Raw genomic sequence first — 26,984 nt, 5'->3', positions numbered from 1 at the left:
GGGAATAAGGACTGTTATTTTTTTAAAGAAAATATTTAATCTATTTCCTTCTCACTCACACATACATACTTCTTTCTGTTTTTCTTATTTTTCAGTTTTAGGATGTCAACTCCTTCTCCAGTTGGGGATACTACCACTTTGACAGGTCTGTTCTGCTTAATTTGTCCATTGCCTGATTTGTGAATTAGTGAAAAGGATGGAGCCATATGATTAAGGTCTTGCATGGGACCAAAATACTTGGAAGTGGGTTGGGGTCCCTAGCTATAAAAAGGAATATTTTCTGTGCAGAGAAATGCTGCACCTGTGATGGGCCAAGTCAATATTTGTTTTGCTCCAATAACTTAGATTCCAATTTTCAATGGGTCAGTGTTAAATGTGACTAAAACTTTAATCAGACTTATTTTGTTTTGACTTGATCTTAATCTTTTCATGCTTGGATTGTTCTTTATTTAACAAAATAGTCAACTTAAAAATAAGGTGACATCTATTATTTTCTGTAGACATAGTTGCCAATATTCCTCCTCCTGATGTGGTCTCAACTGGTGGTCATTTGGAGAGAACTGAAAAAACAGAAGATCATGAAGTAAGCTTAAGTGCTTTATAAGATTGCTTTAATTTTTACAGATGTTGCCTGATAGGTATTGGAGCAGTAATAGCTTCATCGAAGTTAAAAAAAATCCTTCATTATTTTTTACTTCAAAGGCTAACCAAGATTAGAACAATATTGAAAATCTCTGCCTGGTAGTTCAACATTTTTTAAAATTCAGAATTCATCAAATTTTGATTAAAATGAATTTATTTTATTTTTGCTGCATTTAATAGTAAGCTGGAAAATTATCAAAAGGAATTGAAAATCCAACTTTATGTACAATGGTATAGAATAAGCCCATTAATGAAAACAAAACATGGTTCTCTTCTCTGATCACTATCTACTTCCATGATTTCAGCTATGTCCATAACCAGCTGTTTCCCTTCTCCCTGTTTTGTGTCTTGGGTGAAGTTTCATCTCTCTGAGACATCCCTTCCTCCATAGAAGTCACCAACCGATTTTCTTCTCCCTCTCCTATTGTGAACCTATATCAGGGGTCAGCAACCTGAAACAGTGAAAGAGCCACTCGGAACCAGTTCCCTCAGAAAAGGAAAAACTGGGAGCCGCAAAAAATGTGTGCACATGCGCATATATGCGTGCATGCGCAGAACAGGGTTTGACTGAAGAGTGAAGCCAAGGCGAGATATGCACCTACCCTGCATATTTGAATTGTTTGGTTGAACTTTTTTACTTCCACTTTTTTTTTTGGACTGCACATGGCAGAGGACTGGGAGCCGCAGGAGACGGCTGAAATATGCTCACACAACTTTGCAGTTTACCTTTATCCTCAGCCAGTTCCTTCTACAACAGTTTCCTCTACTCTAGGTAGTTCTCAACTTATGACCACAATTTGGACTGGAATTTCCATAGATAAAAAATGCGATTATTTTTTTTTAAAAAAATATCATTTTATTGCATCACTTAGTGACAGCAATCTCAGCAGTCTTGGTTGCTGTTGTTAAACATGCAATATTGGCCATTAAGCGAGTACCCACCCCAATCCAAGCCATATTGGGCTTGGTTCCTCCCAGTCCCAAGTCTGAGTAAGGTAAGGGACTGCCTCCAATTTCCACCCACCTACCTTTCTCCCCCCAATCCCTGCTTTTTGGCCACCTTTCATCCTGCCTTGTAGGGTGGCAAGCAACTCCAGAAATGTGCAGCTCTGCTTGTTACATTATAGGAAGCTGCACCTTGCATCCCAAGTCCTCTGCACTCTCCTGCTGCAGCTGACTTTCCCGATCTTCTTGCTCCCACTACTGCAGGGGCAAGCTCAGGCTGGCCTTCAAAGCAAAAAAAAAAAAAAAAAAAGAGAGAGAGAGAGAGGAAAAAATAGTCTCAGAGCTGATGTGTACTAAAAAGCCTCTTTGCACCTCCCTCCCTCCCTCCCTCCCTCCCTCTTTCTTTCTTTCTTTCTTTCTTTCTTTCTTTCTTTCTTTCTTTCTTTCTTTCTTTCTTTCTTTCTTTCTTTCTTTCTTTCTTCAGTGTGAAGCCTAGAACCAGTCTTACCTAGGATCATGGTACAAACAGTTCCAAGTTTTTTTCTTTTATTTTCAGCAAAAAGCCCAGCCCCTATCTGACTCAGGAACATGGTGCAAAGGGGCTCTGGGTATAGAAATGTAGTTTGGGGAGGATGTTTATGACTAGAATTCATTAAATCAAATTGTTCTTTTGCTTGTGTGCTTTGCCAGGTCAGTAATGAGATAACAAGAGATTATACAAAACTAATGAAGCCTGCTCATGACCAGTTGGTTGTGTTCAGTATTCTTCTTCCTGAAGAGAAATACGTCAATGAGCTAAGCGACCTTTCCACTGAAGAATATCAACAACTCTCTCAACAATTTATTTCTGAAGTAATTATACTACCTATACATTTTTGCCATACACTTTAAGAGTTGCTTTTGAGGGTTGGAGATCAGGAAAGATGAACATTAGGAAAGAAGCCAGGATGCTTAATGTTAATAAACATTTATTATAATGGTTCCTATACTTACAGTGTCAGAGATTCATCCTCCTCAGAAAACAACAATTAGTTTGGATTGTGGTGAGGTAGGCAATCCTTAGACATGACTTAAAAAGAGTTGCATTTGGTGGGCATGTTTTATAGCCTTTCAACCTCTCTCTTCCACTTACCCTCAGAATTGCTTAGTTTTAGGCAATAGCAAGAAAAGGTTGCATATTAGTAAGGATTAAGGTATTGGGCCTTGCTAAGACAAACATTGAAAATCATTATCTAATTGGGATTAGAGCAAGACATTTGTTATCTCATAATATGCAAGAGTAAATAGAGATTGCCTAAGTAATCTCTTTTCCGGGTCTTAATCAAAAATGGTAACTCAATTGAAGTTAGTTAATTGTTGAATAGTGAGAATGGCAGCCCAACATATTTAAGAATATTAGTCAATTAGCGCTCATTGTTGTTGCACAAGCTTCATAATATCTGCTAAAAGTGCTCTGTGAAAGATGCCTTGGAAATGAAAGGATTCCTGTTTTATTCTTATCCAGAATAAGCATGCTAAATGCCAACAGAGAAATGCAGGATAACCAGTCGGATATATCATATTTTGGTGTTTAAGAAAGTAAAAAGAGAAACATTAACTGTTTGTTTTATCCAGCTTTTCCAGCTTTCCTAAACCAGACTTGTATTAATAATGGTCACACATGCTTAGTTATTTGAGAAGACAGATTTTTCCCCCCCTAGCTCTATGTGTTATTCTTGCTGTAACTATAAACAGTCCTTGACTCCTCATATTTTCTGGCCTTGGTCATAATGCTGCAACTATTTATATTATAATCTGCTAAAAGGAAAGGCACTGGTTTTAGTTCTTGCTTTTCCTCTTTAGAAAAATTGGTATAAACAGATTTTTACACCAGGCTTGAATCTGAATGTCAGATATACTTTTTAATCTGGATTGATTTATATATGCCATTGTTCAACTTAATAGAACATGGGTTGAGTGATCTATGAAATAATGGTTACAATATTTTTACAAGCTCATGAATATACATATTTAGTATTCTGACAGCATTTCATATGGAGAAGAATATCTATAGTGTAGTCATAGAAACTGTAACTGTTATATGGGTCGATTAAGCTTGACAGCATCATTTTTCTAGCTGTGCAGCCAAGTAGCCATGCCATAATACAGACATGTCAAACACAAAGCCCGGGGGCCAGATCTGGCCCGTGAAGTGGTTTCATGTGGCCCGCGAAGCCATCCTGGAAAAAGTGAGGGAACGGCCCCCACTGCCTTGGCCCTGGCCCAGAGACCTTCCTTCTGCCAGAGACCCTCAGATCTCTCCCACTCCTACCCAGGCCCCCATAGGCACCCTTGATGAGAACAATGTAGAGCTGGCCATGCCCACCCAGTAGGCCATATGCACTCTAGCCACACCCACCCAGTAGGCCGTGCCCACCATGGCCATACCCACCCGGCCACTTGAGGGCAACCTCAACGCTGATGCGGCCCTCAGTGAAATTGAGTTTGACACCCCTGCCATAATATAAATGCTTATTCAGATATGCAACTTGGCTACAGTTTTCCTCCTTCATCTTTTTCCATGGTCTCACAGTGTTTAGATAATCTTTCTCTACTGCAGAATGTTTTGATTATGGCTAGAATATATGTACATCAGAGATTTTTTATTGGGAAAGAAGGAATTTGAGATAGTCAAATTGTTTTTCTATCTACAAAGCATTCTTGATGTGGCATGTGGATTACATAATTCCTTCATTTTTATTTATTTAACTATAATGAGTGCTGGATTCAGAGTAAGAATAACCACATTGTAGTTAAACAAGTGATTTAGACAAGAAGGAAATACTGCTTTTCAGCTTAAAAATATAAATTTTAAATGAAACATACAAGAAATTAATGAAAGTTGGAGAATTTTAATAAATGAAAAAGATTGGATTTGTCACCTTTGGAAGGAAAAAAAGAAATATATATTTACTGAGGAATATTTAGTAAGTAGAAATGCCCAGCCTCCAAATCAATGTTCTGATAGAACTTCTCAAAAATTTGAAAATAGTGTACACATGGGGGACAAGTTCTGTGACTTTATAATTATGTTACCAAGACCATTTCAAAATAATTGATTATATTTCTATGTTGCTTCTCATTGCTAAGAATCCAAAATTGTCCACATTATTTTTGTTATCCAGTTCTTCCTCCATACATCTTACTTTAGTTTCTTGGTATGTTGACAGCTTCGAGATTTGGATTTTCTACTGCTAAAATTAATGTTCTACTAATTATGTCAGACCAGTGCTTATGGTGTTTTCATAACCACACTTCATGCTACATTTGCATGTTGAGTGGATAAATTCCATTCCCTCAGGAGTTTGATCAAAGAAAAAAAATGGCAAAGCAATTCCTAGATGGAATACAACTGGAAACTGCACAACAATTGAGTAAACTGAATTATTACATACGTACACACAGAGAGAGAGAATTAGACAGTGAGTTCTGAAAATAAAAGGGCTTGAGGATTTGTATCTCTATCTTTCATGTAGATTCAGAATGCATATGAAGGTCTGCCTGGATACAAAAACATCCAAGTAACTGAATTCAGGTATGAAATTTTATAAGCAATGAAAATTAAGCATATTGCTAACAATGTCCTTGCTGAATCAAAACTTCCTTCTCCTATCTTCTCTCTTTTTGTTGGGAAAGCATACTCAGAACATTACAGTTAATGAATACAATAGGCAATAATTTTTTCAATCAAATATTTTAACAAAAGCTCTAAGTAATCATCACTGGTTGCAATATAAAAGCCTTATGTGCATGGGATAGTTGTGGCTTGCTTAATCCAGAGGAAGGTTGAAACCATATCTGTAGATTCTTGTGCATAAGCATTCCTAAGAGCAGGAATATAATCTGGGCCAGGATTAATCAAGCAAGGTTATAATTTGAAAAGAAAGAAGACTTATTTATGAAAATACAGAATATGCAAAACTAGAACCTAGAACCTACATTATATTAGGAATAGGTCAGAGAACAAGAGTTTGTTGCAAGACCCTGAGACTAGAAGCCTCCTAGATAAAGACCAGGCAGAATGAAAGCTAGGAGGAGACCCTAAATCTCTATCTACATTTACTACTCCTTGTAGAAATGGAACTGGTTTTGATAAAAGGAAAGCTCAAGTCCAACAGATTTATTTTTATAGGGATTGTGAAACTGGCTGAAAGGATGAAAATTAGCTATGTCTATATTTCATCCCTAGAATAGTTAGTGTCAATGCTGCTAACATCTAATGTTATTGCTTGACGAGATGATGAAGTAGCCGTTTCATATATTAAACTTGTGTATTGCTTTAAGACTAGTGTATTGTTTTAGTTTAAGGTTAGGAGGGGGAATGAGTAGGAATGCACTTTCAAGGCTATTTCTCTCACTAAGAAGATAAGGGTTTGACGGGTCTTCTAATGGAAGAGAAACTGATTCTTTAAATTAATTGGAGAATATGATTAATGACAAAATTAGAAAGGTGGAGAATTGTGTTTTAATATATTGTGCAAGGGGCAGAGATTTCAGATTCCAGCTTCTTTCGAGCAAGCATTTGCCGGTGTATTAGGCTAATAAAGGACTTTTAAGGTAAACAATGCCTCAGAGTCACTTGAAAAGCCCATACATCGGAAACTTGACAGTTAGATTATAACAAGCATGGATGAATAACTTACTAATGGCCAGAGTTGGAAGCCACAGTGAGCAAGATCAAAGCAGTAGAAAAACAAGCAATTTATACTTTCCTAAGTTGCAAAGAAGTTTAGATCTGATTTAGTTTTGAAGAGCCAGCATAGATCCCTCTCTTCTAGAAGCCAAATCAACCTTGAAATGAGCCAACTTCATGGGAACAGCCAAGTCAGAGCTGATACGGGAATACAACAACAGCATACACACACACACAAAAACAATTAAGGGAGTCCTAAACTCAAATCTTTCAAAGCTTATCATAGAGGAAGGAAAGCATGATTGAGCCTTATTCATTAAAATTTTTAAAAAGTTCACTGAATAAAATAGTACTTACATTTTTTTCAAACCTTCACCAAACATGAAATCAGAATCATTATTAAAATGGGTATGCAATAGGCTTCATTCCAACCATTTTGAATTTAAAACACTCTGATTTTTGAGTTTGAATGAGTTGTTTCAAATTCAAAGCTGCTGTTTTTTTGTCTGAAATGAGCTGTTCCAATCTTTACTTCCAAAATGATTGAGACAGTCAATATTGAATATAAAGCATCATTTCCAATTAAAAAGAACTGCTTTAAATTTAGACTAATAATTATAAGCAATATACACACTATTAATTAAATCTCCGTTTCTCTTTTCTTGCTTTATGGGAAGATTTGATTTATAAATTTTATTTGGGGAGCAATATTTCTAATTTATAATAGGTATTCTCTATCTTACCTTAACATTTAGGTCAACTCAGGATAACAGGTAAAGAAAATTTCTAAATACTATTTTCATAATGATAGTTACTTGTTTTCTTTTAATCAGATATGGTCCATTTCTAGGAAAATTTCCTATATCTAGAAGCAACTTGAATCAGCAAAAAGTTGTTTCAAATTTTAGCATTCTATAATAAATTCAATGTTTTGGTAGATATTGTAAGATAGATAGAATTCAGCTAATCAACCAAGGATTTGTAAATAGTTCTTTAAAATATGTTTCTAATACTTGTTGGAAAATTAACAAAAATTCTGACACTAGAAGGGTTTATATTACTAAATACATTGAAATAACCCATTAATAATTATTGATATCAATTGGACTTTCTTCTGAATCTAATTACAATTTAGAAATAGTTATTTTCAGAGAAATTACAGTTAATATAAAACTAATCTGTGCATGTGTGATTCTTGGTTAAAAAACTTTATATCGAGCAATATAATTGCTGTAGTTGCTATCCCAATACAATAAGAATAGTATCTAAATTGAAACTTAAATTACAAAAATGTAGTCATTATCAGAAAGGATGCAAATAAATATATTACATGACTTGTAAACAAAACATAAGCTGTAACTGCTAATACAAGGTTTAAATGACAATATACATCTTTCTAATTCTCCCTTTAACAGGGTAGAAGTCCTGTATGCTGTGGTTTTTGACAGGGAAGATATGAGCAATATTATCTGGGATTGGATTAACCTTCAGCCAAACAAAGTGGAACAGAACTCCTTTTCAGAAATTGAAAACAACTCCACAGTTATTTATACAGATAGTGACTTCAGACATTATATTGCTGAGATCCTCTATAAGAACATTATATTTGAAAATACTTCATTGTCCTTGGATCCTGGTTCTCTTCAGCTTATTAATGGTATATAAATATTGTTTCAGTTCACTCAAATGATTTCACTCTTAAAATAGGCAAAAAAACATTAAGAATTTAATAGATTACAGTATTAAAAAACCTCATTTCTCTTTCTAAAAGTATATTTTATTTTAATGGTTGGCTATCTGGTTTTTGCCATTGCTTCTGTGTTATAGGGTTCATAGATTTAGATAAAACCCAACAGTGATGTTTGAACCTCCACTGTAAGACTATAAAAGAAGAAAGATTTAAAGGAGTTAATTTAGGATTTATAACTTTAAAAAATCCTGGGTTGCACTATTTTGCCTTTTAGGTATGCAACATTAAGCAAAAAACAGAAAAGGAGAAAAAGAGTAAACAAAATATAAAAAACATGAGACAAAAAGAAAGGGAAACATAGTTAAAACAACTTCATATCAACACTATATCTTTACTTGCAACTACCAGTTTCATATGTTACTTGCCTGGTGTTCTTAAAATTTCTATTTATTTTGATGATCTTATCAACCCCTACTTTCTTAGTATTTCTCCTGCTTTCATTTATTTATCAAAAAGTGCCTGACTATTCAACCCATTACAGCACAAGCAACACAAGGTATGAAAAGAATCGCTATACATCAATAATATCTCAGACACAACTCACAAACTATTATTTTATTTATTTGTATCCCACCTTTATTATTTTTACAAATAACTCAAGTGGCAAATGCATCTACCACACCTTCCTTCTCCTATTTTCCCCACAACAACAACTCTGTGAGGTGGTTTGGGCTAAGAGAGGATAAGAAAAGTAGATAAAGCATTGTTTGTATCTAGTGCTTTGTTTGGTCTAGTAATTAAGACATCAGACTAGAAATTGGAGAGTCTTATTGTTGGGCAGTCAGACTGGCCCAAAGCCACCCAGCTGGATTTCCTGGTTAAGACAGGATTTGAACTCATTGTAATGTATTGGCCTTTTGTATATGTTGTGTTTGCTCTTGTTGCACTGCTAGCCGGCCCAGACTGGTTGTCTCCATCTGGCTAAGTAGGTCTTTGGGCGGGAAACCTATGCTTCAAACCTATTGGTCGCCGTCTATCGGCCAACTGTATAAATAGCTGCGCAGTAGCTCCCTTGTTGCTTCAGTTATGTTTGACCTTTAATAAAGCCTGTTGCTGTTTTGAGACGTCTCGCTCAATGTCTGCAAAGAACTGGCTACACAACACTCATGATCTCCTGCTTTCTAATCTGGTGCCTTAACCAGTAGACCAACTTTGAAAACATCATAAAAAGATCCATACAAACAATGTTGTATCTACTTTTATTATTCTTTTTATATTGATTGTTAGGCTTATTCTTTCCGTTCCAGCTTATTCTGCCAGCATTTGTTACCTCTTTGAGTTTGAGTTCTTTATGTGTGTGCTTAAGAAATGCTGTATAATTCTTATATTCTATAGGCGCTAAGAGGAACATGTGAAATTCTAGAGAACATGCACAAAAAAAGAAAAATTGTGTGTTCAATTTTTAGTGGCTCTATTTACTCTGATCATAGATATAATATACCTAATATACTCTTTGTGTTCTTTGAAGCACTGAATTACCATATGTATATCTATTCTAGATCCAACTCTATAAATTCTTACTGGCAGTGTTAAATTGCATATGCTCCCTTAATGAGGATTAGAAAATAGGATCACAAACAATTTAAAAATCAACATATTTCATAACTGCTTTTTAATATTTTCTTTTTAGTAAAGGAAGTGGTGACTGAAATCCCATCATGGATTACTGCTAAACCCATTGATGATGTAAGTTGATTTTCCTGTATTGCCATCTTGTTCCAGCACAATGTTTCGCAATTGGATACTCAATAGACTATTGGATTACAACTCACATAAATTACAAATTTCATATCTTAAGAGTCTGTAAAAAAATAGTTCTAGAAGTTCTTGGTATTATGAACATTTACCCAATATAAGATAAAAGTCAACAATATCCCAAAGATTCTTCTGCTCTTTTAATCTTCAGGTTTAATTATTTATGGTAGATTTTAGGTTCAATTCTTTTTCTTTATTTGATGCAAATTCAGTATAAAGATTACGAAATTTGATGTTTTACTGGCAAAATATTTTGTAAAACATTTTATTTTTTCAGAACAGTCTTTAATGTGTGTGTGTGTGTGTGTGTGTGTGTGTATAAAAGAATCTAAAATATGCCCAAATGTTATATTTTTGTAATGATTTTAAAATGTTTGAATAATATCAGTATGTCTCTGCATGAACTGTAATTCTTGACAGTTGTAGGTAAACGGTCCAAATATTTCTATTGAAAATAATTGTCCTCAGTCTTTGTCAGTATGGTATTTTGAAATATAATTGTGCACATTTTCTCTAGGTTCTCCTACATTATATTACTTATTTCTTGCATTTTGAATAAAAAATAGTTATTATTGATGGGATAATCACTCAACATGTGAGAAGGATTTAAATTAACAAAAGAGCAGGTCTTTTGTCTGCTTTATGGGAATTGGAATCTAGTAATATCTTAACACAATTATGCATAAAGAAGCCTTTTAGTCCAGATTAGTCTCTCTTAACATTGCATTTAAGTACAAAAATATCCTCTGAGAGGGTTTAGGGGTGTTTTGTTTCTTTCTTTTCCTTTTTAATTTGATGCATTCAACTTGTAGTTTCTCATGAAAGTAATACAAGATGCAGGAAGGTGTTAAAAACTAAGCTGAAAATAGTGTAGCAAAGTAGAAAAGCTAACCTCACAGATGCCTTCCTAGATGACACAAAGATAAAGTAAGGGATAGAAAAGCACATCCCTACTTGCAAAATTATGTTACTATTTGCTCTTACAATAAAAGAAGTCCTGATTTACATGGCACTGGTTTCTTAGTCTGGTCTGCCTTGTAAGACTGCCATTTTAGTATGATACTACTTTTGTCATTTGCCCCCACCACCACTATCCCTGCAGATGGCTCTGATGACATATTTAACCAGTCACAACCTATGATATATTTAGAGTTCTCATTTGTTCATAGATTTGTTGTAAGTTGTACAACTAATGTGATGTGGGAGTGAACAATAAGGTAATTTGAGGCATTATTATTATCATCACTGTTTATAACCATTATGGGTCTATATTTTAGGATCATGCCATAGTATCTGAGTGGCCTGCAGCTGATAAGTCAACTGCAAGCAACAACTTGCCATTTGACTTGCCAGGACCAGATTTAATCTTTGATACTGACAATAATGAGTGGATAAAACCAGATGGAGTGGATAAAACCAATTCAAAAACTGATATCACCATTTCCCCAGAAGATTTGCTTTTTATGGATGAAAAGCAAAAAATACATCCTGGAACACCGTTGTTCTTTGGAACTGATTCTCATATAGACTTGGAAAGTCATTCTAATTTGTCTTTATTAGACATTGGTAAGTTAATTTGACTTGTTTGTATAAATTATAAGACTTAGGATATTATATTTTTTTCAGACATGTTTATGGACAGAGTATTTTTGCCAGAATTTTTGATTGGCTACTTCAAAATTGGTCCTCAAGAATGAATTGAAATTACAACTTTTCACAATCAGACAGACATAGTCAGATGTTGTTACTATGATGGAAAATATTTTAATTGCATTGACAGAGGAGTCACATTTATAACTGCAGTCTTGTGCAGAAATATTTTATATTTCATATTTTTAACTGACCATCTCCCTCAAAGATATAATATAATATATCTTCTTAATAATTGCATAAATCCCTTTGCTTTAATCTTGATTTCTCAGAACATAATAGAAACTCTGATGTTAGGAAATCCACCACTAAATCCTGACATTTATTTATTTAGATGTATAAAGCTATTCAGAATAACAACCTTCCACAGTCATTCATGTTGTAAATTTCTACAAATAGATTAGTGTAATGTACTCCATTGGACTGTCTTGGGGAAAGGGGAATCCCTAGTGAAGCATGTGAATGTAATTGGTGCAAATTGCATTTGTTAGGATTTGTAAGACATATTATAGCGATTTTGATTTATTTGCATAGATTACTAATTGTTTCTAGCTAAATTACCTTGGTCAACAGACTTGCCATTCCTTTGACATATAAATTTTGTTTTTGCTTTTTTATTGTTACAATTTCAATTGCTTTTTTAATGTCCCCCACTCTATATTAAGTCAATGTCTTGTTACTGATTGCTGCTTTTAGAATTAATTTTTATATATATATATATAATAATCAAAATTAAATTAGAAGCATTTTTAAATGAAAGGGATATATGCTTTAAAACTCCCTGTATAGTTTTATTCCATTTACTTTGATTTGGTATTAATACAACTATCCTAAAGGTTTTGAATAAAGACAAGAATTATATATTTTTCTGTCATTGATACAAGAGTGAGTATGACCTAAAGAAACTTCAGTATTTGCTGAGCAACAATTAATATCTTTGGATCTCTTAAGAAGCAAAATCTAGTAAGGTGCATTCACAAAATGCATTCTTAATTATGCACTGATTTTTTTTCTAGGACTTGAAAAAGAGAAAGAGTTGGAAGGTTTGCTTGTGCCTTCAACTGTTCTCTCTCCTATTGTGCCAAAAGAAATTCTACCTACAAGTGATTCTGCAATTCCTCTCAGTCTTACATCACCATCAGCTTCTGTTTTAGCAATAGAGCCTAGCACTCAGAAAGAATTACCTACAAGTGTTATAAAAGAAGAAACACAGCAATCTCCTATAAATAAAGACAACGATGCTATTGATTATTATGGTTCTGGTTCAGGACAACAGCCACAAGCCAACGTAGACACTTGGTTGAAAACTGAAGGATCTGGTATGCATGAATATAATGTAACATATTTTACACCAGTTTCTCCAAAGGATGATACAATTCAGGATATACTAGATGCAACCATTTCCCAATCATCTCTTGACACAGAAATCACTTCAGATGAAAGAGTTGTGACAACTACTGAAATGTACAGCATAATAACATCAGAGCATTCCACTGAGGAGGATGAAATCATTTCTGAAGCAACAGAAATCTATGACCTAGTTTTAACAGAAGAGTCATCAAAAACTCAATCACATACAGCCATTATAATAAAAGGATCAGAAAAGCCAGAAATAATTTTATCAGCATATTCTACTGCAGACAGCTCAGTGGTCCAGTTGCCTGAACTTGAAAAAGACCTGGTCACAAAAGAACTGGAAATTACAGGGCAAACCTATGAGGTCACAACTTATTATTCCCATGAAATGAACCAGGAAGGAGGAATTATGACTGACAGTCATGTAGAACTACCAACCCATGCCCATTCTACTGAAATGGTTGAAATATCTGGGATTAGTCCTGAAAATCTCAACAATGTAACTATCCCTGCACGTGCTTTAGTTGTATTCTTTAGCCTTAGAGTTACTAACATGATTTTTTCAGAAGATTTGTTTAACAAAAATTCCCCTGAATATAAAGCCCTGGAGCAAAGATTTCTAGAACTGGTAAGAAAAAAAATATTATTATTGCCAGTAGCTATTGTTTTAGCATGTGTGACCACTGGAGGGGCATACTTGATCCTGTTTTTGTTGGACAGTTCATAAGACAGTAACATTTAACTTAATAATATGCAATGGCTAATTTGCACTTTAACTTGTTCACAGACACAGACAATTCACAGACTAAAAATTATAAAGTAAAAAAATACAAACAATCAAATTTACTTTTTTCATACCCAACTTAATATTGCTTGTTTATAGATACTCAATGAATTAACATTAACTGAAATTGTTACAGACATATTCTTATTTTAATTGTTGAATTGGGTTAACTCAAGCTTTGAAATGTGCTTTATTGTTTACTATCAACATACACTGCCCATTATGTCCATTGCATAGTAACAATGAGTAAAAAGGGTTAATAGGTAAAGGGAAATTTTATTCGGCAAAAATTGTTTTATCTCTCCATAAAAGCAGATACTAGGGTTGGGATGGTTATGGTATTTATAAACATCCATAGCATAGCACATCTATTTCTTATTGGTTTAATGTATATTTTTGCCTTATATGGTTTAACTTTACTTTTTTGCCCATGCAAAAGAATTTAACTGTTCTAAAAATTATGATATTTTGTTCCCTTTGAGGTCCCTTAAACTGCTGAATTGGTCACTTCCCTATCCTACAATGTCCTGATCTGTCTTATTTAGACATAATGGAAAAGTACTTTTTATTTGTCACTACATCTGCCACTAGTAAAAAATAATTAATACACACAACTATAAAGTTAAATAGCTTTTTCCACCTGTGGCACATTTATTGATGCTATTATTTTAAAGGGATATTTAACCAGGAATATACATCATCACATACAGGTCATGGATCAATCCTCACACTGTATTAAGCCAATGTTTGCTGATTTGTTGAGCAACCCATTTGCTGAGCAGCCTGTTTCACACGTCATACTAAATCATAACATAATTTATAATATACAATCAATATAAGCTAAGCTCATGGATCATATTAAGACAGACCCAATGAACCCCTTTATAGTTTAGGGCAATGGGATAATGCAGAATGAATGGGTAGATATATGCATTATATTTATATGTCATTTATATTTGTAGATATATTTCATTATATTTCATTTATATATTTTTCCTGCATTATAGCTGGTTCCTTATTTGCAATCAAACCTTACTGGCTTCCAGAATCTGGAAATTCTGAACTTCAGGAATGGTAGTATTGTGGTTAACAGCCGAATGAAATTTGCACGGCCTGTGCCTCGCAATGTCACTAATTCTGTGTACATGATTCTGGAAGATTTTTGCAACACGGCCTATCAAACTATGAATCTGGCTATTGATAAGTACTCACTTGATGTTGAATCAGGTATTAAAAGAATTTTTGCTTGTTCCATTAGCTTATTTTCACTGAGGCAGAATATTTTTACCAAACACACTTTAGGACTGCAAGAACAATACAACAGATTCAGATAACTGAATGCTATCAAAATCCTTTCCATCTCACTCCATTGTATCCAATTATAGCAATAGCAATAGCACTTAAACTTATATACCGCTTCACAGTGCTTTACAGCCCTCTCTAAGCGGTTTACAGAGTCAGCATATTAGTCCCAACAATCTGCGTCCTCATTTTACCAACCTTGGAAGGTTGGAAGGCTGAGTCAACCTTGAGCCGGTACTGCACTCAAACCATTGCATCCCCACAGCTCTTATCATTTCGTATCAATTTTTTTGGACCTCAGACTTCTCATGACACAAAGTAAGATCAGCACTATATATAACTGCTGTTGTGCAAATTTTATACTGTTCCATTTAGCAAGAATCAATAATGGCTTGATATATAGAACGAGTGTACTGCAGCAATGAAGCTTTGATTATTGGGTGCTACACCAAAGCGCAGGAGAGTCTACTTCTATATACTTAGTGCATGGGACCTACAATGACAAAAGAGGCCTGGTTTGTAGACCTCTTGGTTGTATCTGATGAGCCTCTTAGGAGAATGCTGGCTAACTTACATACTTGCCTCACCCACACTTTGTTCTCATGTTCTCAACGAGTTTTTAATGTGTCAGTTCCCTTGAGCTAATAACTATATTTTAAAGATTGATTTTTAGTTTTAAAATTATAATTTAATTTTTTAATCTCATTTTCACTTTGGATAAAGTTATTTGTCCCAAAATAGAATAGAGGAATATAAATATATGAATGAAATATTTATCTTTATATTAAAAAGTTCTACTCCTATAGGGAAAGTTGTATACTCTTCTGCTATTCCCAAAGCATTCATTTCTCCCCAAACCACCATTTTCAGGAGTCCAGGCTGACCCTTGCAAGTTCCAGGCATGCAATGAGTTTTCAGAGTGTTTGGTAAACCAGTGGAGTGGAGAAGCTGAATGTGTTTGTTATCCTGGTTATCTAAGCATTGATGGATTGCCATGTAATAGCATTTGTCTTCTGCAACGTCATTTTTGTCAAAATGATGGCAAATGTGACATAATCCCAGGCCAAGGGGCAATATGTAGGTAAGTGTATAGTTGTTCAACTGGTTTTCAAATGAATAAAATCACAACTATTATATTTTTTAATTTTACTGATTTTTATTTCACATTTATTATTTTTATAAATAACTGAAGGTGGCAAGCAAACCTAATATTCTTTCCTTCTCCCATTTTCACTATAATAACCCTTTGGTGGGGTTTGAGTGAAGAGAGAATGACTGAACCAAAGTGACCCAGCCAGCTTTCACACCTAAAGTAGGACTAGAACTCACAGTTTCCTGGTTTCTAGTCTGGTGTTGTGATTCAGGGTCAGCCTGTGGGTTCGGCAGTTGGGTCAGACGATTCAGAGGAGGAGGACGAGGGGGGTGTTGGAGAGGTTGCTGAGGGGGTTGGAGAGCCAGGCCCCTCCCACCTGGTCACGACGCAGACCCAGCTGTGTGAGCCTGACAGCATGGATGAAGATGACCCACAGATGGCCCTGTTCAAGGACACCCGACGCAGGAGGCAGTCAATCAGGAGTGAACAGAGGAAGGCAATGGGGCACCTCGGAAGGAGGCAGAGAGAAGCCACGCCCTGAACTGTATAAAAGGGGAATGTGTGGGAGGGCTGGTTTGATGAAGGCAACCGCTTGAATAGTTCCTGTTTCATGGTTCGTGTCTTGTTCTGTTTGCTTTTGTATCCATAAATTTGGCAGGCTTAGTTCCAGCCTCTTGCCTTCTTGTAAAAGGGGTTGTCCCTGCCTTTTCTGCAGGGCCGGTAGCAGGCTGGTACAGAACATCTGGTGCCTCAACTACTAGTCTCAATAATTTAGTTATGATTGTATAATTATATAACATATGAGCAATTGTTCTCTTGTTATCTTGCATTAGCTAAGAATAGCATTTGACATTCTGTCATTTCTGGTGACAGTAGAATAACTAACTCATCACTGTTTTTCTTTTTCGCTGTCCTGTTGGCATGAACAAATGCTAGATGCCGTGTAGGTGAAAATTGGTGGTATAGAGGAGAGCGCTGTGAAGAGTATGTCTCAGAGCCACTTGTTGTGGGAATTGCAATAGCGTCAGTAGCTGTCTTTCTTCTCATAGCCTGTACTGTAACTTTCTTCCTGGCCAGAACCCTTCGAGAACAGAACACTAAAAGTGAAATTGAGGACTCCTTTGTGTAAGTATCAGTTGGAGGTTATTTTATGTTATTCACTCACTAGTGCTGAAGAGAGGACAGGCGAACATACAGTACACAGAGCATAAATGTTGCATAAATTTCTGAACCAGTGCCTTTTAAAAATTGGATCTTACTGTTCCTCTAGACAAAATTATATATTAATAAAAGCCTAAAGATAAGTTAGTTTATAAATAGTGGATTCATAAATGAAGGAGAAAATCTACGTCTTACTGTTGGGCAGCTTTATGCAGTGGCGTAGCGTGGGTTGTCAGCACCCGGGGCAAGGCAAGTAATTTGCGCCCCCTAACCCGTGGATTTTAGCACTCGAGTCTGCCGCAGGGAGCCCCGCATCCTGGGCATCCGCCGCACCCCCCACCCACGCCTCCCCCGGGAAAAGGGGGAAGGTCCGGCATCCCCTCCCTCACGTGCGGCAGAAGCGCTGGGACCCGAGGCCGTGCCAGGAGGCGGGCGGCGCAGCAGAGCCTCCGCTTTGGAGCCGGCGGGGGGGCGGCTGGGGGCGCCGCCGTCCCTTTCTTACCTCTGATGCCTGGAAGAGAGCGGGACCCGCCAGCGCAGCTGCCCGTCTCGCTCAGGCATGCACCGTGGCTGGCCGGGGCTTCCGCCGGGGGTGCATCCGGGCACGGGGGGGTGAGGGAGGGGGCCGGCACGACGCCCCGTGAGCTTGGCAGCCCTTGGCCGGAGCTGCGGCTGAGCCTGGAGCCGCACCAGCCCACACCTGCTACCCCGGGAGAGCTCGGATCGCTCCTCTGACACCCCTCCCGCCACCGCCGCCCCCTCAGCCACGTGCACCGGGCCGCCACTGCGGGGGCCGCTCTAGTGCGGAGAGGGGGAGGCCGGTCCCCGTTCGGCCCGCCAGCCCTGGGAGAGCCCCGCGTGAGCGCCTCGCCAGCCGCTGAACTCTGGCTTTTGAGCAGGAGCGACCTTGCCCTGCTTGCCCGGCGCCGGGAGCAGCCGCCGTCGACCGCCCCGCTTTTCGCAAGAACCGCCACGTCGCCGCCACCTGCTGCGGGGTGAGGGAGTCGGGGCCGCACCGGCGGGCGCTTCTCTGGCAGTGGGGCATGCTGGTGCCCTGCACTGCGCTCCGTCTGCGGGGGCCGCCCTGGGAAAGGTGGAAGTGCAGCTGTGGTCTGGGATGGCTCCGAGCCCTGTCTGGCCGGCTTTGTGCCTCCGTCCCCCAAGAGTAGCTGGTTGTGACTTGCTGCTTCCCCGAGTGCGCCTCAGCCCCGGATCCCCCCGTGGGACTCCAGCCGCGTGAAGGGCGCTTCAGCGCGTCTTCCATCCCTCCTGAGTGCGAGCGCCCCCCCAGATGTTGCACCCGGTGCGGCCGGCCCCCCCTGCACCCCCCACGCTACACCACTGGCTTTATGGAATTACTACTGGAAAAGCTGAAAGTCTTGAATACTAGAGACAGTGTTTTATTCTTTCTGCTTTGTTATGGAGTTCCAGTTTGTAGAACCTTCTCCAGCATAGATATTGATTATTTATTGCTCAGAATGATAGATAGATCAGGTGATGTTTAAAAACTGTGCACTGAACCCTGTCCCCCACCCTCCAGTCCTTCAGTGTGGATGGGACAAGTTTATAGAGATGGCAATCAAATGAATTCAGTTACAGCTTTCCATGGGAATTTATTTATGGGATGGAAAATAGAATGTAGCTCATCCAAATTCAGATGTACTTTGTTTTCAGATTTTCCAGTCAACATATGGGAATTGGGGTGAAGGACAGCAGCATGCATTTCTGTTCTCCTCACTCATTTTTTCTGACTACCTAAGAATAGCTATTGTCAACTCAGTTTGGGGAAATATTATACAAAGAGTGTTGTTTGACATTTGTTCAGTTTGTTTTCTTTATAGGCAAGGAGACAGTCTTTCATCCATTGAATATGCAGTCAAATACAACCCAATGTATGAAAGTGATACCACTGGATATAGCCACTATTATCGGAGATGTCCACAGCTAACTTCATATAGTTCCACAAGCAATGAGACTTCCACTGAATATAGCAGTGAAGAGATCAAACATATTTATGATAACAGAGAATTAAGTAAGGAGGTATGTAACTACTTATCAACTTATATTTGTTTCATTTTTCACTTTGTGCATCCCAAGGATTTAATAATCCTAACTGAATATACATTTTCAGGTCAAAATGTGGGATTCAAATTTGATGAAACAATTTTAAAAGGATAACATATAGCATTTTCTATTTTGTTATTTTATACTGAAATAGGTACAGAACACTCTTAGTGTGAACTATAGTGCTGTATTTAGTATTATTGTATAGTTGCTATGATTTTCCCCCTTATTTTTACAGGAGATTCAGGAAAGAATAAGGATTATAGAACTTTATGCCAAGGATCAACAGTTTGCAGACTTTGTAAAACGACATCAAATGTGACTTAGGTATTTTCCCCCCATAATTTTATTTATTTGAACCTGTTTATTATGCAGCATGATTGACTCAGAAGAAAGCATATAAGAATATAATTTTATTTCTTTCCATAGTGAAATGAGTACTATTTTACTTGAGGTTTTTTGGCTACTTTATTAACAGCTAAAACATCATATTACATTGTACATACTTTCTATTGGTCTACTGCATGTACTGATGTTGAATTTCACTGTGGCCTTTTGATGGTTTAAATTTATATTATGCTTCTGGGTTTTGTTTCATTTAGTTGATCAGGGGACTACAGGCTAAAACATATAAAGAACGGTTGCTGCAATTGGGTATGTCCAATTTAATGAAAAGGACTAGGGGTGACATGATAGCAGTGTTCCAAAATCTCAGGGGCTGCCACAAAGAAGAGGGAGTCAAGCTATTCTCCAAAGCACCTGAAGGCAGGACAAGAAGTAACGGATGGAAACTAATCAAGGAGAGAAGCAACCTATAACTAACAAGAAATTTCCTGACAGAACAATTAACCAGTGGAACAACTTGCTTCCAGAAGTTGTGAATATTCCAATACTGGAAGTTTTTAAGAAGAGACTGGACAGCCATTTGTCTATTCTATTCTATTCTATTCTATTCTATTCTATTCTATTCTATTCTATTCTATTCTATTCTATTCTATTCTATTCTATTCTATTCTATTCTATTCTATTCCATTCCATTCCATTCCATTCCATTCCATTCCATTCCATTCCATTCCATTCCATTCCATTCTATTCTATTCTATTCTATTCTATTCTATTCTATTCTATTCTATTCTATTCTATTCTATTCTATTCTATTCTATTCTAGTTTCTGTGCTAGCTAAAGAACTAAATTGTCCAAAGCATTTAGGAAGGGGTTGAAAAATAGAAAGTTATATAAATTAAAAATAACAATTTAATAAAGACAAACTGTCATTTTTAAATAAAGGAAAGCCAAGTGTCTTGCATCTAAATATGATGCAGCCGCTTCTTCTTTAGTCCAGGGCTACATTATGATTCTAGAGCTGCTTCAGCTCTACAGTGCTTTGATTATAGAGTTCAGTGCTTTATTGCTCTTGAATTCTAATTGTTAAAAGTAAAAAGAAATATTTAGTACTTAATGTGTGATCATATCACCTGCATTTAATTATTTTCGTTCAATTGTTATTCAGTTTTGCTTAAATTAAATTAAATCCCATACACTTTAGAACAGGGGTGTTAAACTGCCGGCCTGTGGACCAGACACGTCATCTGGAAGCCACTCCCACCCCATTGCCGGCAATGGCAAAACTCTCCCGATATGTGAAATTGCGAGTTTGACATGTCTGTTTTAGAATGCGTTACATTTTTAGAATGCAACCCAGTGCTGGGATTCAGCCAGTTCGCACCAGTTTAGCAGAATCGGTAGCTAATTTTTTGTTGCCCAGGCTCAGAATGGAAGTGGCATCCACATAGAGGACTGGTTGTTCACATATTTGAATCCCACCAATGATGCAACCTAGCGCATTCTATTAAAAGCTGGTAGAAGGCATGGCATGAAAATGGTTGTTGATATCTCTGTTATAATATCATAATCATAAGGCCATGGCATAATGAGATGCTACATTTCTACAGGTTCAGGTATTCGTGAGAAAAAACAGGAGGTTGGGATTTATAGATATCCATTTCTTCTCTAGAGCAGTAGTTCTACCAGAAGGTGACGATCAAGGACATTATACAAACAATATCCAGAGAAGTCAAATCACTTGAATTTCTGAAAGAATTCAAATGTATATAGATGATACAGGGACACCTAAGTCTATTATATTAGGAATTATGAATTATAACTGGACTTTTAGCACCAAGAGAAAAAAGCAAAAGCAATCAGGGAAAGAAAAGGAGGCCAAAAGAACAGACCTTGTATGTTGGTTTGACAAAAAAAAAGCTGCTAGCAGGAAGATTTTAAATCTCGAGTTGTGTTGTTTGTATTTGTTTGATCAAATATATTCCAGCAGCTACCAATATTTTAAATTTAAAAAGTAACATTTTTTTGAGAAATGAGTAGCCCAGGGCTTTCCCATCACTAAACAACATCTTACCCTGGTTCAGGTGGATTATTTGGACCCCTTTTATTTATTTATTTTTATTTTTTATTTTATTAAATTTATATACCGCCCTATTCCCGTAGGACTCAGGGCGGTTTACAGGGAAAATTAAAAGCATAACATACAAAAATTAAAATCAATTAAAACAATTAATTAATTCAAGTCCCCAAAATTTAAAACTAAAACCCAATTAAAAATTAAAACCCCCTCAGTCTGGGCCAGACAGCTCGAAGAGCCAAGTTTTCAGGTCCCGGTGAAATGAACGAAGGTCGGGGGCAGTCCTAAGTTCCATGGAAAGTTGGTTCCATAGGGCTGGTGCGCCCACAGAGAATGCTCTTCCCCTGGGAATAACCCGCCGGCATTCCTTAACCATTAGTACCCTGAGAAGGCCCTCCCTGTGGGAGTGCACAGGACGATGGGAAGTTGATGCCGGCAGCAGGTGTTCCCTTAGATAATCCGGACCCAAGCCATTTAGGGCTTTATTACCAGCACCTTGAATCACCTTTATTACCAGCACCTATTTATTACCAGCACCTTGAATCTCACCTGGAGGGCAACCGGAAGCTAATGCAGCTTGCAGAGAAGAGGTGTTACACGGGAGTATCGGGAAACTCCCATCACAACTCACGCGGCTGCATTCTGCACCAGTTGAAGCATCCAAGTGGTCCTCAAAAGCAGCCCCATGTAGAGAGTGTTTCAGTAGTCTAGCCGGGAGGTCACGAGTGCATGGGTGACTGTGCGTAGGGCATCTCGGTCCAGATAGGGCCGCAGCTGGCGCACCAGGCAAAGCTGGGCAAAAGACCCCCTGGTCACGGCTCCTATATGATTTTCAAAGCTGAGCCGTGAATCCAAGAGGACGCCCAAGTTGCGAGCCCTATTGATGGGGGGGTAACACCTCACCCCCCCATCATTAATGATGGAACAGCCTGGCTAACCCGAGATGCCGGTATGCACAGCCACTCAGTCTTGGCAGGATTGAGACGAAGCCTGTTTCTCCCCATCCAAACCCGGACCGCCTCCAGGCAACAGGACATCATGTCGAGTGCATCACTGGGTTGGTTCGGGGTGGAAAGAAAAAGTTGGGTATCATCAGCGTAAAACCACAAATGAGCTCGCCCATTTTAGTCAGGATTTGGTCTTGATTGCATTTTAGATGATTTCTGGAGGTATGGGGCGGTGGTTGTCCATCCAACCTAGCTCTGCTTGATCTTTCTATGGCCTTTGATACCATCAATCATGATATTTTTCTGAATAGGCTCTGGGAATTGGGGTAGGTGGCACTGTATTGTGCTGGTTCTCTTCCTTTCTCTGGGGTCAATACTAATCAGTGGTGATGGTGATTCTGCCTTTGATCCCTACTCTATGGGATGTTGAGGGTATGGTTTTCTCTCTTTAATACATGAGGCTTTTGGGTGAGCTCATCCATCACTATAGGGTGAGGCATCATTGGTGTTACCCAATTTTTATATATATATGTCCCTGGTAAATTAAGTGATGCCGTTGATGTTTTATCCTGATGCCTCAGTGTGGTGGGGATCTGGATGGAGAACAGTAGGCTTCAGCTGAATCCTGGCAGGATTGAATGGCTTTGGGGTTTTGTTTCTGCTAATTTTGGGACTTCGCCATCTTTGAATCTGGATGTGCATCTTAGGGGTCCTTCTAGGCTCATGAATCCTGATCAGAGAGTAGGTGACCATCATGACTAGAGGATCTTTGCACAGGCTTGTGTTATGCACCAGTTGTGCCCATTCTGAATTAGGAGGCTCTGCTCATGATCATTCAATTCATGGACTACTGTAATGTCCTCTAGATGGAGCTGTCCTTGAAGAATATTGCAAAGCTTCAGATGATACAGGATGTGATAGTACAGGCAGTTATGTGTGGAATGGGACAACTTGCCACATTCAATTCACTGCGGCCAACTTGCCATGGCCAACTCACCATGAGACAACTCGCTGTGGGACAATTTAACAATTCTATTTAATTATTTTAAAAAATTTAAAAAATATTTTAATTTTTGCCATTCACATTTCATTCTGTCCCTCCTTTTGCATCCTTTCTTCAATGATTCTATTCAATTACTTCTTTGATATTAGTGTAACACTTGTCCTGCAGTGAGTTGTCCTGTGTAAAATTGGCTGTGGTGAGTTGTCTTGCAGCAAGTTGAACACAACAAGTTGGCTGCAGTGAGTTGGCCATGGTAAGATGGCCATGGCAAGTTGGCCATAGCGAGTTGATCTTGGCCATGGCAAAATATCATAGATGAAACAGCACACATTACACCTCTGTTTTACATGTTGCAGTGATTGCCGGTTTGCTTCTTGGTCCAGCTTAAGGTGCTGTTTTTAACCTTTAAAGCCCTTTATGGCATGAGGCTGGATTATTTGAGGGACTACCTTTTTGTGATTACATCTGCTTATTCCATCATGGTTGGTGGAAAAAGTATGTTGTGCATCCCTCCCTGGAAACTTTGCTGATTCAAAACACCAAACCAAGGTAGGTATATTCCAAAAGGTGAACCTTCCTCAGGACTCTCCAGATCACATGCACACCAGGTCAGCACTCATGATTGTAAGATAATGGTCAGATTTACTGCATACCAACTTTGTATTCAAAAGCAGCAGCCAGAGTCCAGGGCCACCAAGGAACCATTAAATTGGTCCCAAGGGTAAATACTGAGGGCAAGATGTTGGAATTTCTTTCCAAGAATATTCCTGGCATCCTTGAGTACAGGCCATCCACAGTTTCCTATCATATCCATTCCTGCCTGTCAGTGAACCAATAATGCTTTCAGTCTTCATATATCTCCCACAATGTGATCATCTCCTGGGTTCTCTCTGTCCCAGGCCAACCCATCCTTATCTCCTATCCCATTTACCTATATAAGCAGCCAACTCAAAATAAATCATATAATAACTATCCAGCTTTCACCACCACTCCGGTCTTCGAGGCTAAATAGAATAAGATATTAAACAAGCAATTAAGACTGTTCAGTTTGCTTATTTATAACTAGTAGTTTCCCCCTTAAAATACAAACTTGAAAACTATCAGAAATAAATCTTATGAATTACTCCTCTATCCAGATAATGAATAAATAACTTTCAGTCAATAATCAAAACATGACATCTAATATTGTGAGCACTGGAACTTGTATACTTGATCATTCCAGTGGTTGTTTCAAGTGCTAATAGCCAGCTATTTGGTATCTTTGATAGAAATTCATTTAAACATAATTCAGATTAATTTAATATATTGGTCTAGAACTAGTCTACAACTTTTGGCTATTTTTTGATTCATTCAGAATTAGTTCTCATGTTAAATACAAATTCAGTTAAAATATCTCCTATTAAATATGATGAATATTAAAATGCAATATCCTTTAAAAATAAGGCCATGTGAATTGCCCTTTCAAGATGGAGTTATCAAGTCATTAATGAAAACCTTTATGATGGCTATTGATTCATCCAGTAAGTCAAATTGAAATGAAATGGAAGCTGCATTTATATAAGTGTATAGTTCATCGTGATATGTTTGGTATTTTAAATATTCATTGTGGAAAATATTTTCAGCTGTATTTACAAGAATTTCTTGGAATAAGAGTTAAGACATTAATGTTCCATAACCAACCAAAGAATATTTTTTTCTTTTACCAAATTTCAGTACAATGAGTCACAACATTCATTTATCTTGATACTCTATCCCAGAATGTGGTTTTATGCCAAAACTATATAACACTGAAATAATTTCCAGAAAAATATCCCTGTTATACTCTTCTGGAAATTATTTCAATGTTGTATAGTTTGGCATAAAACCACACTCTGAGATAGAGTTTCAAGATAAATGAAGCCTGTTGTGAATCATTGTACTGAAATATGGTAACAAAAGAAAATATCCTTTGGTTGGTTATGGAACATGAACATGATTTTTTTTCCATAGAAAAACAACCGAAACATTACAGCATTTAAAAGGCAAGTAACATAGGAATCAATTGCTAAACACAATGTCAAAGTGGTGATGACACGTCTGTTGTAATCCAGCTCTACACTTTTCTACTTCTATTGTGACTTTATTGACATTATAGACAAATGTGGGAGTTTATATTCATTACTTGACAGTTTATGATGTTGTCACATTTTCAATATAATTGTTTATTTCTTTTCGGTGTACTTTTGTAGTTATTCCAAGTTACATTTTCTTTTGTATTCCCTTCATTTTTTATTTATGTTTAGTCTAGTCCAATGCCAATACCATTGTGTTTTTGAATTTTAAATTATCTATGTTTTAGTTAACTATGCAAAATGTATGATTTTTTTATATGATTTTTAAATCTGAGTGAAATTAGCTTTGTGTTCTCATTTTAACAATACTACTTCTTGCCAGTTCATGATGCCTTCTCATTCTCAGTATTTTGTTCAGTTTCTTGTTTGTGAGACTTGGAACTGAGATTCTCATTCCCTATTATTATTTTTTATTTTTTCACTTTTTGCATTTTTAAATTTAGGCTTAATTTGAGGGGTTGCATTATTTTTTCTTTTAGTGCAAGAATCATGCAGCACTTACTCTGTCATCATGAGTTTGTATGCAACATAGAATTTCACTTTGATAGACATTACCTATTTGTTTAGCATTCATTTAATGCTGTCCTGTGTAGCTACCCTTAACTGATTTATATTATTTCCTTTATAAGCCAGATACCCATTCCCATGTTTCTCTCTATATTATATTTGTACACAATTCTTACTGGTTTAAATTATTTAATTTGTATTGTACCTGTGTTCATCCCTATAATCCTATATGTCTAGTGTAGTGTAAGTATGCTTTTTGTATATATATTTCTGTCTCCTGACAAAGATACACTATATCCTTCAATATATATTTGGATTCAGTTTTAATAAAGTCTCCTTTATATCAAATTTCTTCCTTTTCCTTTTTTTGATCATGATATACAAGTGTTGCCAAGGATTTAAACAATTAATGCTTTATTTTTTCAGGAAATTGCTTTAAAAACTCGATCCAATACAATGTTCATAGGAGATAAATCTAAACACTGTTGCTACAGGGACAACACAGATGTGGTTGTAAAGTTTCTTTTAGTGTTTTCATGTTTTAGTTTGGTGTTTTGGTTTATGGATCTTAATGATTACTGGATTGATTCATTGTCCTTAATTCTTCTTGAATGAAGAAATTAGAAATGGCTATTATTGTTTGATATTACTATCCCAAATTTGCAGTCCCATAGTTCATAGTGCTTATGCTGGAACTATGTTCTACAAGTTCAGTGTCACTTCATTTTGCATTCATATGAATATACTGTAAATAAAGAATGTTTACTACTTTCCTGCCTACCACTAGATAGTGTTATTATTAGTTTCCAAGCTATCCATAGA

At 37.1% G+C, this 26,984-nt stretch overlaps 1 protein-coding gene across 1 annotated transcript in view; it reads left to right on the top strand.

Annotated features, from left to right (window-relative positions):
• IMPG2 (interphotoreceptor matrix proteoglycan 2) overlaps positions 1–26,682 on the top strand; it is a gene marked incomplete at its 5' end in the record, with an annotated part of 48,430 nt that extends 21,748 nt beyond the window's left edge. The window contains 14 exons of the mRNA XM_083361254.1: positions 96–145; positions 501–583; positions 2,278–2,439; positions 5,103–5,161; positions 7,675–7,916; positions 9,640–9,695; positions 11,042–11,330; positions 12,431–13,398; positions 14,562–14,781; positions 15,727–15,937; positions 16,886–17,074; positions 18,952–19,150; positions 19,413–19,501; positions 25,534–26,682. Of these exons, the coding sequence (XP_083217380.1) occupies positions 96–145; positions 501–583; positions 2,278–2,439; positions 5,103–5,161; positions 7,675–7,916; positions 9,640–9,695; positions 11,042–11,330; positions 12,431–13,398; positions 14,562–14,781; positions 15,727–15,937; positions 16,886–17,074; positions 18,952–19,150; positions 19,413–19,496 (2,812 nt within the window). The 3' untranslated portion in view covers positions 19,497–19,501; positions 25,534–26,682. The remainder of the gene's footprint in view (positions 1–95; positions 146–500; positions 584–2,277; positions 2,440–5,102; positions 5,162–7,674; positions 7,917–9,639; positions 9,696–11,041; positions 11,331–12,430; positions 13,399–14,561; positions 14,782–15,726; positions 15,938–16,885; positions 17,075–18,951; positions 19,151–19,412; positions 19,502–25,533) is intronic.
• Positions 26,683–26,984: the final 302 nt, after the last annotated feature.

The sequence above is a fragment of the Vipera ursinii genome (genome assembly GCF_947247035.1).
Source record: "Vipera ursinii genome assembly, chromosome: 4".
Classification (NCBI taxonomy): Eukaryota; Metazoa; Chordata; class Lepidosauria; order Squamata; family Viperidae; genus Vipera; species Vipera ursinii.
Note: the sequence above shows the minus strand (reverse complement) of the source record. Positions and strands in the feature narration are given on the sequence as shown.